Source organism: Echiichthys vipera (genome assembly GCF_963691815.1).
Source record: "Echiichthys vipera genome assembly, chromosome: 6".
NCBI lineage: Eukaryota > Metazoa > Chordata > Actinopteri > Perciformes > Trachinidae > Echiichthys > Echiichthys vipera.
In genome coordinates, this window is record NC_139831.1 from 14009437 (window position 1) to 14027553 (window position 18117).

The 18117-nt window shown below is 41.0% G+C and overlaps 1 protein-coding gene across 2 annotated transcripts; it reads right to left on the reverse strand.

Annotated features, from left to right (window-relative positions):
• Window positions 1–486: 486 nt before the first annotated feature.
• On the reverse strand, window positions 487–17994 carry f8 (coagulation factor VIII, procoagulant component; the record flags this gene model as incomplete). 2 transcript variants are annotated; one of them, XM_083915016.1, is made up of 28 exons in its annotated part: window positions 487–730; window positions 789–977; window positions 1192–1374; window positions 3277–3425; window positions 3681–3825; window positions 4454–4606; window positions 4763–4848; window positions 5065–5136; window positions 5669–5785; window positions 6291–6473; window positions 6562–6790; window positions 7220–7459; window positions 7636–7801; window positions 8531–8673; window positions 8800–10007; window positions 10496–10705; window positions 11534–11678; window positions 11862–12079; window positions 12335–12422; window positions 12870–13035; window positions 13115–13391; window positions 13483–13603; window positions 13977–14080; window positions 14244–14426; window positions 15711–15923; window positions 16948–17070; window positions 17240–17340; window positions 17828–17994. In XM_083915016.1, the coding sequence occupies 27 exons, from the start codon at window positions 17992–17994 to the stop codon at window positions 822–824; spliced, it is 5346 nt and encodes a 1781-aa protein (XP_083771142.1). In that variant the 3' UTR covers window positions 487–730; window positions 789–821. The 2 variants fall into 2 exon arrangements, with proteins under 2 accessions (XP_083771142.1, XP_083771141.1); XM_083915015.1 differs by having other exon boundaries at window positions 487–977.
• Window positions 17995–18117: the final 123 nt, after the last annotated feature.

Consider the following 18117-nt stretch of genomic DNA (forward strand, 5'->3'; position numbering starts at 1 on the left):
GGTATCAGAACAATGTTGGAGCAGATCTGTTCATTGTTTCTGTAGGGAGGCCTTGGTGGAGGTGGATAAGCCAAAATAACAGTTCAGGAACATTTTGGACAGATTAAAGACGGATGGGACGAGGAAAGAACCGAGATAATGTGTTGGAACGAGGGGAGAAAACAGAACCGAAGAGGAGAAAGCATTACATCGTTTCCTGACATGGAAATGAAGAACCTGACAGGAAGAGGTGCATCGAGAGCTTGGAAGTGATATGTTTGTTTGAAGCTGTTCAAATGTTCAAACACACACCTGAACTTGAGTTTTGAAAGCACACACGACTGTTTATGTAAATGTGCTGCAACAGAAGTGTGTGTCCTGTCTACATAAGACCTAACATGAAATAAAAAGCCAGTGAAACCCTTTGAGATTTAATGTTTATATAAACTCTAATAAAGCCAAAAAATACATCAATACAAACTTTTCCAACAATATACATAAACCATTCAAACATTATACATCCATCTGAAATATTTACACACGCTTACATTCAAAAGGTATGTTCTGTAGTTAAAGCAAAGCAAATACTGTGTGGCTCTGTTTAAACCCCAAATATATATTTTTCTACCAACAGCAGATGTGCTTGTTTCTGAATGAAACGTTCAAATCGTGAAAAGGGTGCAAATGTAAACAAAGTGGTGGCCACAGAATAACATAGCTTCTCTTGTACAAACAGACATGTAATATATAACTTAAGAAGTGCTCAGCATAAAAAATAGCTGTTTTCATTGCTTACTCCAAAGTCAAACCAGGATACATTATGCCACGAAAATATTGCTGCGTCAGAGCCCCCGCTGTGTGTCGCAGCCCAGGACCTCCAGACGCAGGGCGATGTGGTTGATCCAACCCCGCGGGTGGATGCGGAGGTACTGGCCAAACAGAGGAGGGTCAAATAGGGTAAGAGCTTCATTGTCTGAATCATTGTTTCCTGTGAAGATCTGTAGAAAGGAATAGGATTTATTAGAATTCCTTTGGTCATCAGCTCCTTCATGCAAAGTGACTCATTCACATGTGTAACAGTAAGGGAAACTATGAGATGGAGTAGGCAATCTACATTAGTGATTAATTGAAGAACATGTTAGTCATTGCATAGTCAGAAAGGAACCAGGATCATGTTTGCTGCATCCCTGAGACCGGCCTGTTTATGTGTACCTGTTCTCTTTGAGAGCTCGGCTCCAAAACACTGCTCCAGGAGTGTCCATCATGACTGAAGGTCACTGAGAACTCCGTCACCATCATTTGCGTCAACAGTGACCGTGCTCCTTGGATTACGACCCCCGTGATGCGCCTTAGATTCCCCAAATCAACCTGCAGCCACTCATGGGGGTTGTTGTTCTGGCGTGAAAAGGGCAGAGGAAACATGTTTAGATCTCAGAAAGGAAAATAGTGAAGATCTCATATTGTAAAAAGTGAGATTTCCATTTCTTTTTTAAATTATAAAACAGGTCCAAGTGCTAAATAGATACTGTGAAAGTATCAAAATAATCAATCCACAGAAAAATACACACACTTCAGAAACTTTAAGTGAACTGTCTGGACTTCCGTACAGTTGTGGTGTCACAACTATACTTTATAAAGGTAGAAAGTGTGGCTACAGTGCCGTTCGAGTCAGTCATAAGAAGTTATCTTAGTCTTAAGTTAATATACGAGTCTAACGCTAGGAGTTTCTGTAATACAGCCTCAGCTTCTGAATGAAGTCGAAGACAAAGCAAAGGAAAAACAAAAGCAGATGTAGGGATGGCCAAAGGGAACACCACAACACTTCCTCTCCCACATTGCTCTTGGACGATTAGGAAACTCATAACGAGGAAAGTGTTTCTGGCAGTGCATCTTTTTTTCCACTGACATGATGTGGCTGCACACAGAAAGAGCCAAAACATCAACCAGCTGTTAATGTGGGGAGTTTTTTTCATTTTGATTCCCTTAACATTCATGAAAACATTTGTTTTTTAGCAGTGTTTAAGGAAAAGCCCCAACAAACGAAAACGACTCAACGTTAAAAGTGAGTGTTGAGAGCAAGTAAACAAGGAAAAGTAAATCAAGTTCATCCCATTTGAGTGTGTTTTCTCAAACACATTTGCAAGTTTTCCTGTTTAGACTTCAGATGTTGAGAACGATGGAAGACTTCAAGCTGGCTGCAGCTCCTGTTAAAGCTACTCTTGGCCCTGCAGTTCTTTCGGGGCGCTATTCCAGGAGTTGGACCACAGTGACTGACCTCTGTTCTTGGATCACAAGTGCTACTGTTTGGCATCTGACCTTTAATAACAACTCAACAGTGTAACAGATCACTCCTCTACAGTTCAGTGCTGCAAAATGTGACAGTGATAAGCAAAGGAGGGGAGGAGGAAGAACTACAGAGCAAAATAACAAAAGGGATAGAGAGGAGAGTGAAAGGTTGATTAGCCTTTGATGCACATCAGTGGTTTCTATCACTTTGTTGTTTCTCAAGAAGACAAAAGGGAAGTTTTTTTCCAACTATTGATCGATTTACAAAAACAACAACTCTTAGTTCAGTGTTTATAGTTTTGAGCTTAAAGGTCCAATATTGTAAACAAAAAGAGATATTTCCTTGTGTTTATTTAAATTATAAAAGCGGGTCAAGGTGTTATCCACCAAATCCATACAGTCCGTATTCAGAAACTGTGCCTCTAACCGAGCCGTCGGGACTTCAGTACCGTTGTGATGTCACAACTTAATTATATATTCGATAGAAAGTGATGTTACAGTCATTCCCAGGCTGCAATGACGGTGCAGAGATGCCTAGAGCGCAGAGGGAGACCCGGAATCATTGACAGGCGTTAAAATGGAGCGTTTCAGACAGAGGGTGAAATACAGGAAGATTCAGATAGACAGTATGAGAAAAATAATGTGTTTTTGGAAAATTAAGCATGAAAACATGTTCTGGAGGGAACCCAAAATACAGGTATGAGCCTGAAAGTGAACATAAAATAGGATCTTTAAAATCCAAGTAAACACACAGCACTGATATCACTGTATGTGTAGTTACAATAGAGCACACTTTTGACCCTACCTATAATAGACGCAACCCTCCCCTCTGCTGCCAGTCTTCATACTAAGTTTAACTAACCTACTCCTGGTTTATCGGATAAATATGAGGGTGGTGTCAAACATGTCTCTTCTAACGCATGAAGCCTAAAGCATAAATGGTAATTAATTCTTTCAAGTTACCCTTAACTTGGGTATAAGCTACATAGTATGTAGAGTATTTGAACTGACCTTTGGCCTCCAGGCGTTTGCGCTGCCTTCCTGGTGGAGGCGGGCGAGGCTGGGGCTCCAGCTACGCAGAAGGGATGAATAAAATGAGGACGCACTAAAGCTGGTGTCAGGAATCAGCCTCTTCTGGAGCCCAAGAGGGAGAGAGCAGCCTGGTGTCACACACGCGCACACGCACAAACAAACACACACACACACACACACACACACACACACACACACACACACACACACACACACACACACACACACACACACACACACACACACACACACACACACACACACACACACACACACACACACACACACACACACAGCAAGAGCAAAAACAATTAGAACAAGATGAACAAGAACAGGAAGAAGTAACTACGGGAATAAATTCTACTGCTGTCGGTGCAACTCACTGTTGAGATCGCAGCCCAGCAGCTCCAGACGGAGAGCAGGTGTTTGCACAAAGTTTACAGGTTGAATCTTGATGTAGCGAGCCACAAACGGTGGAGAGAAGGTGTTGGTTTTCACCTTGGAGCTGTCCATGTTGCCATAAAATACCTAAAACAGAGCCACACAAACAGATAAGTTCGGTTTTACTTTCTGTGTAATCTACGAGTCTTCAGGAGGAGAAGGTTCATCTGAAGCTGCTTTTATAAACATTTCAAAATAGTAGTAATAGTAAATTATAGTAATTTCACATAAATACACATTACGTATCCTTCCAAGGGAAAAGTGTGGACTGGAGCACACATTAAATTGCAGCCCTTAATTGTGCAAACAGACTATCATTTTCACAATACTGTCTTCATCAGAGTCAAACAGAGCAAAAACACACACAGACACACAGAGACACACACAGACACACACACACACACACACACACAAACCAACAACAACAGGTGAGCAGTCCTTGTTGGATAATTGGTCGAGCTGATTTCAAATCCCTTGGACGGTGAATCCACAAGTGAGAGTTCCCATTGTGATTGTCAAGACAAGACAACATTGTGGACCCATCACATGTAACAGATCTACGTGATATACGTGACGGATGTGATGACAGTGCTGTCTTGTCTGTGCTCTAGTTTCTTTTCTCTTGGACGCTCTCTGTCCTTGAGCAATCTTTCTACTGCTGTAACTCGAACTGTAACAGATATACAGCACGTGTGTACCACAGTAGAGGACGTACTTTGCGCTTGGTTCTGTTTCCTCTATAAGTGGTCCACGTCTCCTGGTCCAGACTGTAGGAGACGTTGAAGATTGCAATGTAGTTGTCCCTCAGCCTTGACCTGACTCCCTGTGTCTGCACGCCGTGCAGCAGGGTGGGCCTCTGAAGGTCAACCTAAAAACACAAATTCCATTTCACTGTGCTCTGTTTCTGTTTGACACATTATAAAGATCATATTCATTCAGATCTTGCATTAGGCCCACTGGACAGTACATAGTGTAGCACAGTAAATGCTGCGCAGAGGTCAACAGGAGAAAGGAGAAATCTTACCTGTAGCCATGACATCTGGTTTCTGCCTATCCAGGCATTAATATAACCAGTCTGATCCAGTCTCGCCAGCCTTGGCACCCAGTTACCTGGACACATGTGTGTAAACATTGTTAAAACTCAACATGGTTTGTTTTCAGGCTTTCAGATTTCATAAAGCTGCCTGGTGGCCACAAGACTCGGGTGTTTTCATTTTCAGTGCACTGGGTATTTGTGGTAAGCACTTCCTCTCTTTTAAAATATTGACACATATCGAGGAGCTTCTTGGTAGATTTGCCCTTTTCAAATGAAAAACACTGTCTTACCAATGTGATCTGATGCTGTGATCTGGGAATCCTCGATCCTTCCTGATTTCATCCCCAGAGGCGTGACACATCCTGCATGTCAGTATGAGAAGATTCCACCATAATTCATTCCCCAAATCCATTTCTGGGCACTTAATACACCTGGACAGTACAGAACTATACACTGTTTATTTTTACACTTCTGGAAATGATGACATGTGTGACTCTACAAGTTTACCTCAGATATTCCACTTATATGGGAAGTCTGCATAAATTACACAATTACGAAATACTATAGAAATAATGTAGAAAATGTGGGGAAAGCCTCTGACATAATTCATACAATGTGATGAAAGAAGAAGTGCACTGACAAGAGTGTTGGCATTACATACAACTGTAAGTAATAAAACTGAACTGGATTTTTGGAAAAGTTTGTCCCTTAAAGAAAAGGGGAACACCAAAGTCAATGGATTCATCCTGACATTGCTTCTCGCACGGCCTAAAATATCAACTACAGTACATCCACTATTACTGCTCTAATTATCTATCAGAATATAAATCATAGTAGATAATAAATATTAATAATATATACATGTTTTTCAAAGATGACAGCGTGTGTACCTACGTGGATTATAAACCAGTAATTTAGCCCTCATGCCGGCCAGCTGGTATTCTCCTATAGTGCACTCCACCAGCCAGGTGCCAACTCTGGGGGGTGTCATCTCCACCGTGCCAAACACTCCTGGGTGACAAAGAGCAATGCAACACAGGAAATAACAGTCAAGAATAAGGATTTCAGAGTGCCACTAAGCTAATTATTTAAAACAGACTTAGGAAAAATACAGGAGCTAGCTTGTTTTCTATGGTGTAATGTTTTCAGCAGGTAAAAAACGCTGCGAGGAATAGCCCAGGAAACTTGATATTAAATGAAGCCTCTGGTTCACATATATATATTAATTGTATTGTTTAAAAACATAGAAATGTCTCTGTGGAATAAAATCAGAATCAGACTGGTGAATAATTGTAAAAAAATAACTGGAAAAATATCGGCTCTCTGTACCTGAACCTCAAATGGGCAAAATGTTTGTGCAAATACAGAGGTAAACGTCTGTTTATGTGTTGCATGTTTTTATGGTGTAATACATGAGAAGGAGAGAGAGTTTCCAAGAGTGAGGTGTAATGTATGTCTATTTAAATATACTTGATAAAGTATATGAATATGAAACAATGTGTTTATGTGTGTTTACCGGGGAAGAGGTTGTAGACCCCCATACGGTGTTGCTTTTCAGTGTGAACAGTGAAAGGCAAACCATGGAAGTGCACAGCGTGGTACTCTCCGTCACTTCCAACATTCAGCAGGTGCCACCTGACGAGCTGGTGCTGGGCGATCAACAGACCAGGAAGTGTCTCGGCCACATATCCATTTATTGCTATGGAAAAAAGTTGCCATTATTTATGAGATTTTTTTTTTTTTTTATAAAGTTTAGGACTACAGACAGTCAACCTTATTTTCTCCACCTGCAAACTTATTGCTGGTGTGGTACCAGGGGTCCTCAGTGTTGGCCTGACAGGGTGGAGCACAGTACTGCCGCAGGTTCTCCTGAAGATACCAGCTTTTAGTTTCATCAAAGGTGTGGAAGAGAAGGGCGAACTCCTGGACGTCTCGTTGTGTATTCTGACGAGTCTGGAGGGTACCAGGCTTACAGATCACCAGTGGACCGATCAAACCCGAATGAAGGTCCCTCTCCTGGAACATAGCACAGAAATACTTATTTTCTCCCGATAATGTAACTATAGCTCAAGATTTTTAGCATGAATTGAAAAAGAAAAGCTAATCCATTTCCGTGCAAAAAAAATCTATTTGCCAAAGAATTAAAGAATACAAAATTATGCTGAACACTGCCTTTTATTAAATCAAATAAGACTGCACTGTAACTTTATTCTTGAATGTTATACTGGTTTAATGTCTTTATAATGACTGGTTTGCAATGTTTTTAATTGCTTTATAACGTTTTATGTAAAGTACTTTGAATTGCCATGTTGCTGAAATGTGCTGTATAAATAAACTTGCTTTGCCTTGGAATATGGTTTTTATATAAATGATCAGAGACATACAGTACATGCTGTGCAAGGAGGATAAAGTTGGAATAGGCTAAACATGAAGACATTTCCAGACCTTGTCGACAGTGGAGTAGTACGCCCCAGTCTTGCAGTCAAATTCAGTGTCGGTTGGTCCTTGTTTCTTGGTTACTCTCCAGTTATAGGTCCGCGCCTCCCCAGGAGCCACAGGTTCTCCTGGGACCCCGGGTGGAGCAGAGAGGGCATGGGTTTGGCCAAAGCCGGCCCCCTGGCTGCGATCATAGACTCCCTGAAGGTGAAAGGAGTAAGGCCTGGATGCCTTGTTCTTAAAGACCACCTTGAATAAGACAGAAAGGAAAGTTTATTGTCATTCAAAGATGTTAAGTTATGAAAGAACAAAATTGGTTACCAAGGTCCACCAGCGTACAGTTAGCAGCAATAAAAAGTAAGGATGTATTTTTACAAAATCAGAGACAGTTATCTCTTATTTTGCTCAGCGACAGTATCACTCACAGTAAGGAGATCATTAATCTCAGCTCGGATGAAAGGGCCCATGATCCCCAGGTGCTCCTGGGGCTCTCCTCTACCTACAGGAAGTAGGAAGTCTTTATCGCTGTAGGCTCGAAACACCACCTTCTTATACTCTGGTAGGAACTTCCTCATCCCTCGACGCATCTCTCTAAAGACAGTTATTGTGTCAAAACTGCTGCTTTAGAAATAAATAATGTTTTTTCTGTCACATAATTGTGAAACGTTTTGCGTTCTTTAACTGTTTGTTGTTGACTTTTCCCCAAAACTTAGTTGTCAGAATTGTGGATATTGCTTTTCATGAACCAACTCATTGAAAGCATCACCAAGTTCTGAGAAACAAGACTAAGCAGGACCTGTTACGCACCACAAACCAAAACTTTTGGATAGAAAATAACATTAGATAAATTGCTTTTCCATCACGGTTTGGCCTGAGGGTGGCAGCAGAGAGAATCTAGTGTTGTCCCTGAAATCAAAAGGGTCCTTCACGGACATTAGCATGCTAACGCACCAACATTAACATCTTAATATACCTACAGTTAGCATGCTAACATATATGAGTATGTGAATAACTATTGCATCTCTTTATCATGCCAACATGAGCATATTACGATGCCAAAAGTTATAAACGAGTCATGAGAAACGAGGAGAAAAAAATCTTAAAGAAAAATAGACAGATTCACTTCTTGAAGAGAGTGACATGAAAAGAGTTATTTAACTCTAATTCATTTTCATCTTTACGTTTCTTTTTGAGTACAGATTAAACAAACAAGCTGTGGGGAAAATAGTACTCACATCATTTACTTAGGTAAAACTTCTTAAACTGTGTTAATAAATAAACTTGAACTTAAAGATCATCTGCATAAAATACTATTCCTACCTGGGTTTGAGGAGCTGATGTGGTTTTCTGATGCCGTAGTCCCAGGTGATTTCCTCTGCAGCAATGTAGTAGTGGTGATATCTGGTCTCTCCCGAGCGTAGGTCCATGTAATCCGTGGCAAATATATCTGATGTCCCGTTCCCCTGAAATAAAATTTAGCATTCATCGTGGGTGAAGGGGCGGGTTTCAATTAGTGACATATAGTATCCAACAAATGTGAGTGTACGTATATACTGTATATATAAGCTATGAAGTACAGAAATGACTACCTCTTGGCTGTAGTCATCATAATCATCATACTTGAGGGACAGATCAATCCCTGTTGTGTCGTTGTTGTTATCAACAGCAGTGTAGTTGTATTTCAGATCCAGCAGATCAGCTGTAAGTCGCTCAGGTTCAGACTGAATGTGGTTTTGTGATATTAAGTTTCGATCCATCTCTTCTGAATGGCTTAGCACTGCGTTTAAAATCTTCTCGTTCAGCTGTGGACTGCTGTTCAGTAAGATCTCATTGCTCTCTTCAAGCTCTCTCTTTGTCCCATTACCCACATTTGACATTTCACCCCTTTCCCCAGCTTCTTCCTCGGCTCCAGCCTTGTCCACAGCCTCTTCTTCGATCTCCATCCCAGTTCCTCCATCTTCGGTGGCTCCATCCACATCTGTGCAGCAGCCTTCTGCCTGTCTTCTCTGCCTGCCACCTCCCTCTCCTGTCCGCTCTCCTCCAGGTTCAGTCCCATTGTGAGAAACTGTGCGCTCTCCTCCAGGTTCAGTCCCATTGTGAGAAATTGTCCGCTCTCCTCCAGGTTCAGTCCCATTGTGAGAAACTGTGCGCTCTCCTCCAGGTTCAATCCCATTGTGTGAAACTGTCTGCTCTCCTCCAGGTTCAGTCCCATTGTGAGAAACTGTGCGCTCTCCTCCAGGTTCAGTCCCATTGTGAGAAACTGTGCGCTCTCCTCCAGGTTCGGCCCCATTGTGAGAAACTGTGCTCTCTCCTCCAGGTTCAATCCCATTGTGAGAAACTGTCCGCTCTCCTCCAGGTTCAGTCCCATTGTGAGAAACTGTCTGCTCTCCTCCAGGTTCAGTCCCATTGTGAGAAACTGTGCGCTCTCCTCCAGGTTTAGTACCATTACCAGAAACATGTTCAGTCCATTCTTCATCTCTCTCTATCTCCTCCAAGATATCTTGCGGGATTCCTCCCTCTTCATCGACTGTCACTTTCTTCAGCTGACATTCTGAAGTGTTTACTGATTGAGTGTTGTTATCAGCAAGGTGTTTCTTACACACTTTAACTAACATTGTGCGATTTTCTGGTCTTTTCCCCCTCGGCTGTAGATCTATCTGATCAATATAGTCAGAGATGTCATCTTCAACCCCATCACGATCAACTCGGTATCCATCGTCGCTATGAAGAACGGTGTAATGGACGCCCATGCCCCGGTTCTTGAGGCGGCCGTCATAGGCGCTGATCTCCCACTCACCTGTGGGAAGAAAATTTATATGACTTAAGAGCAACAGACACTGGTGGCGTATGACCCGTCAAAACACCTGCATCTATTGATTTCCCATTTGAAGTCTACAGATCCTATTCATCTTCTCTGGAGAGAAGGAGATCCGGCATGCGTTGCATGATGGACACGGCTCAGCTAGTTGACGACTCGACTTTATGCAAATTAGATCACAAAGTACTGTCGAGGTAGGCAGCGCTGATCAAATAGAAATCGTGATTAGGTTACTGCATTGCCTACTTCTTGCCTCAGATGTCTTCAGAAACATATTTTAGTGTGCTGTTTAGCTAACATTTGGAGCAAACTGGACCAACAAGAAATGTTCAAATTAATGACAAAGTGACAGTTATAATTGTACTTAATAATCTTCTTTTCTGAACTGACATTTAGTTAATTAGTCAGTTACTTCAAATTTGGTGTCACCCACCAATGTTACCGAACAAATTAGACTCCAGTCTTACCTATCAGCTCAGTTTCCATGGGAACGGTCATGCCAGTCATGGGGAAGAGGGTTAGGACGGACTTGTAGTGTCCTTGGTACTGAAAGAGGTTTCCCGTGAAGTAAACAGAGAGGAAGTCACTCTGGGTGCCCACGTTGGCCACGTGCCAGAAGGCAACGTCATTTTGAGACACCACAAAACGACGCCCGCCAAACATGACGCCGTTTATACCTGAGGGTAAAGGGAGATTCACAGTTTTTAAATTGAATCTATATATTTGATGGCTCAGTGAATAATACAAACAATACAATAATACAAATAATAAAAAAGAAATACATTAATGCCTGTTTGTGTGGACATAGGAGATACATTTTATAAATACAGAGAATTAGAATAATGTATTAAAAGACAACTTTAAAACAATATAAAAGAGGTTTCTCAAAGTAATGAACCTTCAAAGAATCAACACCAGAATCAGAAGCGCCGCTTAGCTTTATGGAGCTTTAAGGTGAGACTGAGTTAAATGTTCAGTTGTCTGAAGGCAACTTTTGGTGTTCACTCTCACTGCTCTCATAGCGTCATTTTGGGCTGCAGCAGGCTTCTATATTCAGCAAAAAGCTCAGAAAACGTACCCGTGCGCTACCTGCTCAGCCGACAGACACAGTTAAGCGTGAGCTGGGGAACATAGTAGAGCATTTTGCAGCTAAAGAGCCAGATATCTCCATCAGGAGTTGGTGGGGATCAAAAACAGAGCTAAAAGAGACTCTAAAGACTTACATTCATCAGGGGGCCAGAAACACAAATGAATGATAATGTTACTCTGTAACTGCTGGAAGCATAAATAAGTAACTGTTGCTGCGAAGTTCACCAGGTTATCGTGCTCACAACTTATTTCTGCTTTAAAAAATCCCCCGTTAAGCTCAGAGCACATCTAGTTTTATCTCACATCATTGATTCTGTTCATTTTTTACTGCGTGCTCAGACGTGATGATTATTTCACTAACAAGGTTTTCAAAGACATAATCGTACAAATATACCGTAACTCTCAGTTGAACTTACTGTAAATAACATTAGAGTTGTAGAAATCAGGCTCCGTGGTGTTTAAGGATTTTTGACTGGATTTCTGCATGTTTTCGTTGAAGTACCAACTTCTGTTCTCATCAAACACAGCAAATATCAGGCTCCACTCTTTATCTGGGCCCAACTGTATGCAACAATAGATTCAGCAAAAGAGACAATTTTAATATTATATTACATTAGTGCAAGTGAGAAACAACATGGCAGCTTGCATCTTTTTGCATTTTAATTTTTTTATTCAAATTTTCCAAAAGTGTGTCTACAAGTGTGATGTGGAGCATATTTATTATTATAGAACCGCTCTTCTCACCAGGCGTCCATTGTCGTCCATGGTGTTGTGCTTGCAAATGAGCAGGGTGCCCACCAGCCCAGAGGCCAAGTCCCTCTCTGGGGAGACGGTGCTCTGATACAGCTGGGTCAGACACTGGGGGTCTCCCTCCAAGGGTCCATCCTCTGTTGTTAGACTCCAGATGTAGCTGAACGTCCCATTGGGGGGCACTCCCATGGAGTGTAAATCCTTCTCTGCATCTTTTTAATTTGATGTGTTAAGATCAATTAATTCAACTTTGATGCAGGGACTTTGGGGAATTGCAGCAAAATGAAATGAAGTGAGAACACGACCACTAAACACCAAGAAACGAACATAATAAACAAAAACATCTTACATTCAGTTTGTGTTGCCACAATTACAGGCTTTGAGTATATTTGCAAGCTTGCACTGCTGGTAATGCTTTAACTATTAAATAGTTTAGTCTGTTAGCTTATGTCCTTGCTTATGCTTACCATTTGCCGAACTCTGCAGTGGAAAGATCTTGGTTAGGCCATTGGGGTAGATGTTGAAAGGGCGACTGGCCAGGTTTCTGAGTGTGATCTGGAGACACAATTCAAACCAATGGGAGATCAGTAGAAATCCATAAAAAGAGCGCTACATCAAGGGTTCCCACACCTTCTTAAACAACAAATTCAAGGACTTTCCAGGACCAATTCTTTCAAGTTCAAGGATCCAACATGGAAACTGTTGGAGACACCTATGCAGATGGCAGAACATAGCCCATTTACTAACTTTGATAAGACAAAATATTTTTGAAAAAAACCTTCAATTTCTATTCTTTCACAAAATATATAAATTCAAGCGCTTTCAATGACCCATGTCTTTTTTCAAAAACGTTCAGAGGCTTGATAACTTCACCTTAAATCAGCAATCTTTTAAGGATTTCAAGGACCCATTCTTTTTATATACTTGAGCATTTCGTTTTTTTGGTGCTCAAATTAAATTGTGCACAAAAGGTGAGGTCACATATTTTCTGTCCTCACTCACGTAGATTTGATCGTTGATTTTTCCTTTCAGAAGTGGACCCAGCAGTGTGTTGGCAGCGTTCTTCCTCTGAGTGAAAGATCCATCTGTGTATTCCACATACGCCGCCTTTTTATACTTGTAGCCCAGGTGATGGGGAGCTGCCGGCAAATATCCAGACTGCAACTCACTGATGTGTCAAAGAGAAAAGAAACGATTCAGTGTACTTCCTGTTATTCTCCTCCCTTCCCCTCCTCTGTCTTTCCTACCTGTCTGTGGGTTTGAGATGAGAGGCGTAGTCCCAGTTGACCTCTTCAATGGCGATGTAATGCTCCCAGATTCTAGATGGCTGTCCCCGGCTGGCTCTTGCTTGGAATTTTGGTTTCATAGGCTGATAGCTTATGGTGTTGAACAAATCCTCGTCTTCGTCGTTGTAGTCTTCACCGCTGTCCCCGTAATCCTCGTGTTTGACGTGACGCAGGTCAGGTCCAGGAGGAGCAACGGGCTCCGGACATTTCTCCACCGTGAAAAAAGCATTCATACCATCTGGAGAGAGCAGGAGTGCACAATAGCAACACAAGTTTAAATAGAGGAGGTGAAGTTTATTTAATTAAAGACTTATCGAGTCCTTTTTTACCGTGGCGGTGAGCATGTATCTGACAGCTCATAAGGAAGTGGCCTATAGTAGCAGGTCTCATTTCTGCAGTGATGAATGTCATAGGGGTCACCTCCATAGTGACTTTACGATGGGTCATCACCTGCACAATATCAATACATGTGTTAATTTGTGAGCTTTAGAGATGCTGGAAGGTGCATTTTGTAACTTTAGGCGTAGCAAGGGTAGCTGTTTCCTTCTACTTCAAGTCTTTATGCTAAGCTAAGCTAATCACCTCCTGGTTCAGTGGATCAAACAGTGTACAGACTGTATATACCTCTCTACTACTGTAATTCCTCTGAAACTGAATTCAATGTCAATAAAAATCACCTTAAAGTAGCATTTGTTTATTCTATATTAATTTAATTCATTTGCATTAATTACCCTGTGAAAGAATTCATTTAGGAGTTTAATAAATACCTCCTTTACGATTTAAATCTTTTTGCTATGACTTTTTCTGTGAACACACGGATTACCTGCAGAGTATGATCCTGAAACTGAATGGAGTGGATTTCTGGAGCTGTTCCCATCCCAATTAGATGCCAGAACACATGATTACGGCCCTGACACATTGTCAAGCCTGCACATAAATAGAGAGAGAGAAAGAGAGAGAGAAAATGAGGCCCAGATTCCTGTCAGACCACATACAGCACACCCACTGATGCACAGTGTGAGCAACACTTAACATTACAACACCATTTTATGGAACAAACTTCCCCCTCTGCACCAGTCTGCCTCCTTACCAGGTAACGTAGAGTTGACATATCCGTTGATGGTGTGGTATTCCTTTCTGCCAGTGCTCCTCTTGAACTTCTCCCTGCTCATCATCTCACCTACCTCTCCGTACCAGCTCTTGGTCTCATCAAACACTGCAAACAGCAGGACAAACGCGGGGTTTCTCCTCTGGCCGTCGTCTGTGAAGGCACCTGGAAAAGACACACACATAATACATGTGAGGCAAGATGTGAAAATATTCTTGCAATGTATCAAGCACATCTGTATCTTTGTCTTATTATGTAATATTCTTTTTCCTATTAAGTTCCTTTTTTATAGCGTGAGATGAACCCCCGTTCAGTATGACTGTCTCTATCCAGGGCATTTCACTTTAAGGGTGGCAAAGTCAATCTGTGGATCGGTTGTTATGGATGGATTTTTGAAGAAATTTGGTGACTGAATTTCAGTGACTTCTATGATGGTTGACATTTTAGTAGAGTGAAAATCTCAAAATTAGACTGGAGTACAAGTAATGATGATATACTGTCCTTAGTTTACTTCAATGTGCAAATAATTAATGAAATAAAATGTGACATTTGTGATGTACTAACAATGTGCTTTCTATGCTAATGGAATATCATTAGTGCTACTAAAGATAGTCTAAAACGCAAATAAGTGACTATATTGAGATGCACTTAAATAAAGCTTTTTTTAATGCTGTACTTTGTAAAACATTTTATTCTGAGTATATTTGAATACAATTTTTTTACAACTATAAGTAAATAAAAATATTTAGAATTCAACCAAAATGTAGGGATAATACATTTTAAAATATCATTTATTAGAATTTAAAACTTTCAATTGCACTTAAAATCAAACTAAAATACACTTAAAATACTAAAATACACAAGTTAGACTCAGACCTAGACTTCTCTTTATTGATCCCTTTGGGATGAACTCCCACGAGGAAATTCAGTTTCCAACAGCTTACAAAAACACAAGGGAGGTTTAAAAAAATACAGGGTAACCAATAAACTCTTAGCTAAATAGATACAGAAGAAAACAATAAACAGTAAACAATAAACTAAGTGAAATATATGTAACATAGATTGTAGATTGAAGTTGAAACAATGTTGGAATAAAGTCTATTTTAAATTAAAGTTGTACATTAGTCACAAAGTTAAACTTTATTATTTTAGGTGAATCTTTATTGTGTCACAAAATAGTAAAGTGAAGTTAATTGTTGTAAACCTTTAGTGCACCATTAGTGTACTAACTATTTCAGAAATAGCACACTTTAATTATGAAGAAATGAAATTAGATCTACTACACTGTATTTTTTCTTAACCTGGGTTGAATGGATGCTGTTGAATTTTGTATTTGTCCGATACTTTGGTTTGTGACCAAACGAAATAAAGACGTAATGGGACATAACTTATGTCTGTGGGTGAAATTAGATGCCGTCTTTGTTCCCTTTCCCTCTCACACACACTGACTTGTTTTGCAGATGAGCAAGGCACCGATGAGTCCTGAGTTTACATCTCGGACCGTGTCCACCTGGGATGAGTAGGAGTAGGTGAGGCATTCCGGGTCACTGGCAGTGGGGCCGTCTTTAGGGCTGATGTCCCACACGTACTCATAGTATCCTCCAGGAGAGACAGCATCATCATCCTTCTCCTGGCCCGCTGTGGAGTCATCATACCCGGCTCCTGGAAAGAAAAGATGCAGCATGACTCCTCTGTACTCATTCAGCAGTAGAGGGGTTGAAAGCAGGAAAAGTGGTGTCACAAGTACCTCCCTTAAGGAAAAAGACTAAAAGTCACTTCACATGCTCATTTTAAGGTTCATACTTGTATTCTGGATTTCTATTTCAAGATGTTTACATGCCTTTATGTTTTGAAAAACATTCCCCTGTGGATTGAACCTTTTGATACTTTCACAGTACGTAGCACCACGGCTTGCTTTATAATCAATTAACATCATTGCTTTTATTATCTAATCACACATCGATTAGATTTTGCTTCACAACGCCCGACAGGTGCAGCTTTTCAGATTACAATGAACTCCATTAAAGGAATAATCCACCCTGTGACAGGAAGACATGAGGCATTTACAAGAACTGACAGCTTTAGATCTACAGCAGCATTAGGACACATGCCAACACCTTCTGAGAAGGGAATTAAACATCAAAAGATTCTCAGATCAGGGATATTTCCGTTGCCGTCGGGTATTGTGATTCAAAAGGCACCTAAAATAAGATATCATGCTGTAAGACTGACCGTTTGGCTCTGACATGCTGCACAAAATCTGCACACACAAGATAATGATAACCGACGCTCGCTGGAATTTCTCAAGAATGAGGAGGCAACTTTAATGAGAAACCATTCATGATTACCACACTGTCAGTTTTTCTGATATGATTCTGTCTTTTTCTGATACGCTTCTGATTAGTATTCTAGTAATTTGACAATTACACCCTTGCCTTTTCTTTTTCTTTGTCCCGGACTTAAGCAACAACAACAACAACAAAAAAAGGATGTGAGTAAGAGGCTCGGATTTGGATTTCTGCATAAAGCCGTAACTTAAAAGAGAGATTGGACCACTAAGCGTTTTTCACTTGACTCATCTGCATGGACTTCACATTAAAATGAGATTATGAGTCAATGTATGCTGCTGACTAATGTGGGAAGGATGACAAAGGATGACAGCAGCTCCTTCCATTCAGCTCTGTACCTTCGGACTGTTTCCAGTAGGTGATCCCCACAGGGCTGATGCTGTAGGACTGAGAGGCCAAGTTTTTGAAGTGGATCACCACCCTGTCTCCGGCCCGTGCAACGATCACCGGGCCTTGAATACCTGCAACCAGAGGACACAACGTTCTTAAAGAGGTCAAATGACCCTGATTTCAAATCAATCTGAAGATATACGTCTCTGAATGTGTTGAAGTGCTGTTCTTTGTGTTCAAAAGTCTTGACTGTAGACTACTAAATTTAGAGAAATTCAAGAATAACTGGAGTAGATTTACCTGTCCATGGCGGCCTTGGCTTGGGGACAGTGTATTTGGAATCTGTATACTCCCTGTAAACTGCCTTGACATATTTTTGAGGAATATCTTTGGCTCTCCCCCTAAAAAATTAACAAAACCAATCAAATACAAAAGAAATCTGCAAGGAAACACTTACAAACAGACACTAGATGAATAGGTTGAAAATGAAACTAATAGAAATCCCCATGACATTTTTTTTGTATTACAATGTTACTGTGTTATGACTGAATATGCATACGATGCATTATCAAATGCTTACTTTAAAATTCAGGAGACATTTACAGGTACAAACAGACAAAGTCAAATAAATACCAAATGTGTATTTTGGATGTTTTCTTTCCACTTATGGAAGTCAATTATCCCAAAATTCACCAGCGCATTAAGGTCCCGTCTAAGTCTAATTATTAACCACCTTAATTTACACTAAACTGATTTTAACCAGTTCCTAATAATTGCAAATCACAACCATGCTTGTAGTCTCTTGGTAAAGTAAAGCAAAGCTGACTGTACATATCAGACTGCTTAGTATCCTGCTGCTTAATTAAGGCTAAACAAAGAAATATTCACCTTTGGTCGGACGGTGGGTCAACATCGTCCAGGTAAACATAATCCCAACCGATTTCTACAGCTGCTATGTAATACTGTCTCACGGCAGCAGCAGACTGCTCCGCTCCCCCGCCGGAGGAGCAGAGCAGCAGCAGCAGCAGCAGCAGCAGGAGGGTCGCGGCTCTCATCGCGGTCAGCTTCATAGTGTCCCGGGTCAGACTGTGCCCCGGCTCTGCTGCTGCTCCTGCGGGCTGAAAGCTTTAAAGAGACGGGGGAGTGGAGAGGGGGTGGTGGTCAGAGAGAGAGAGAGA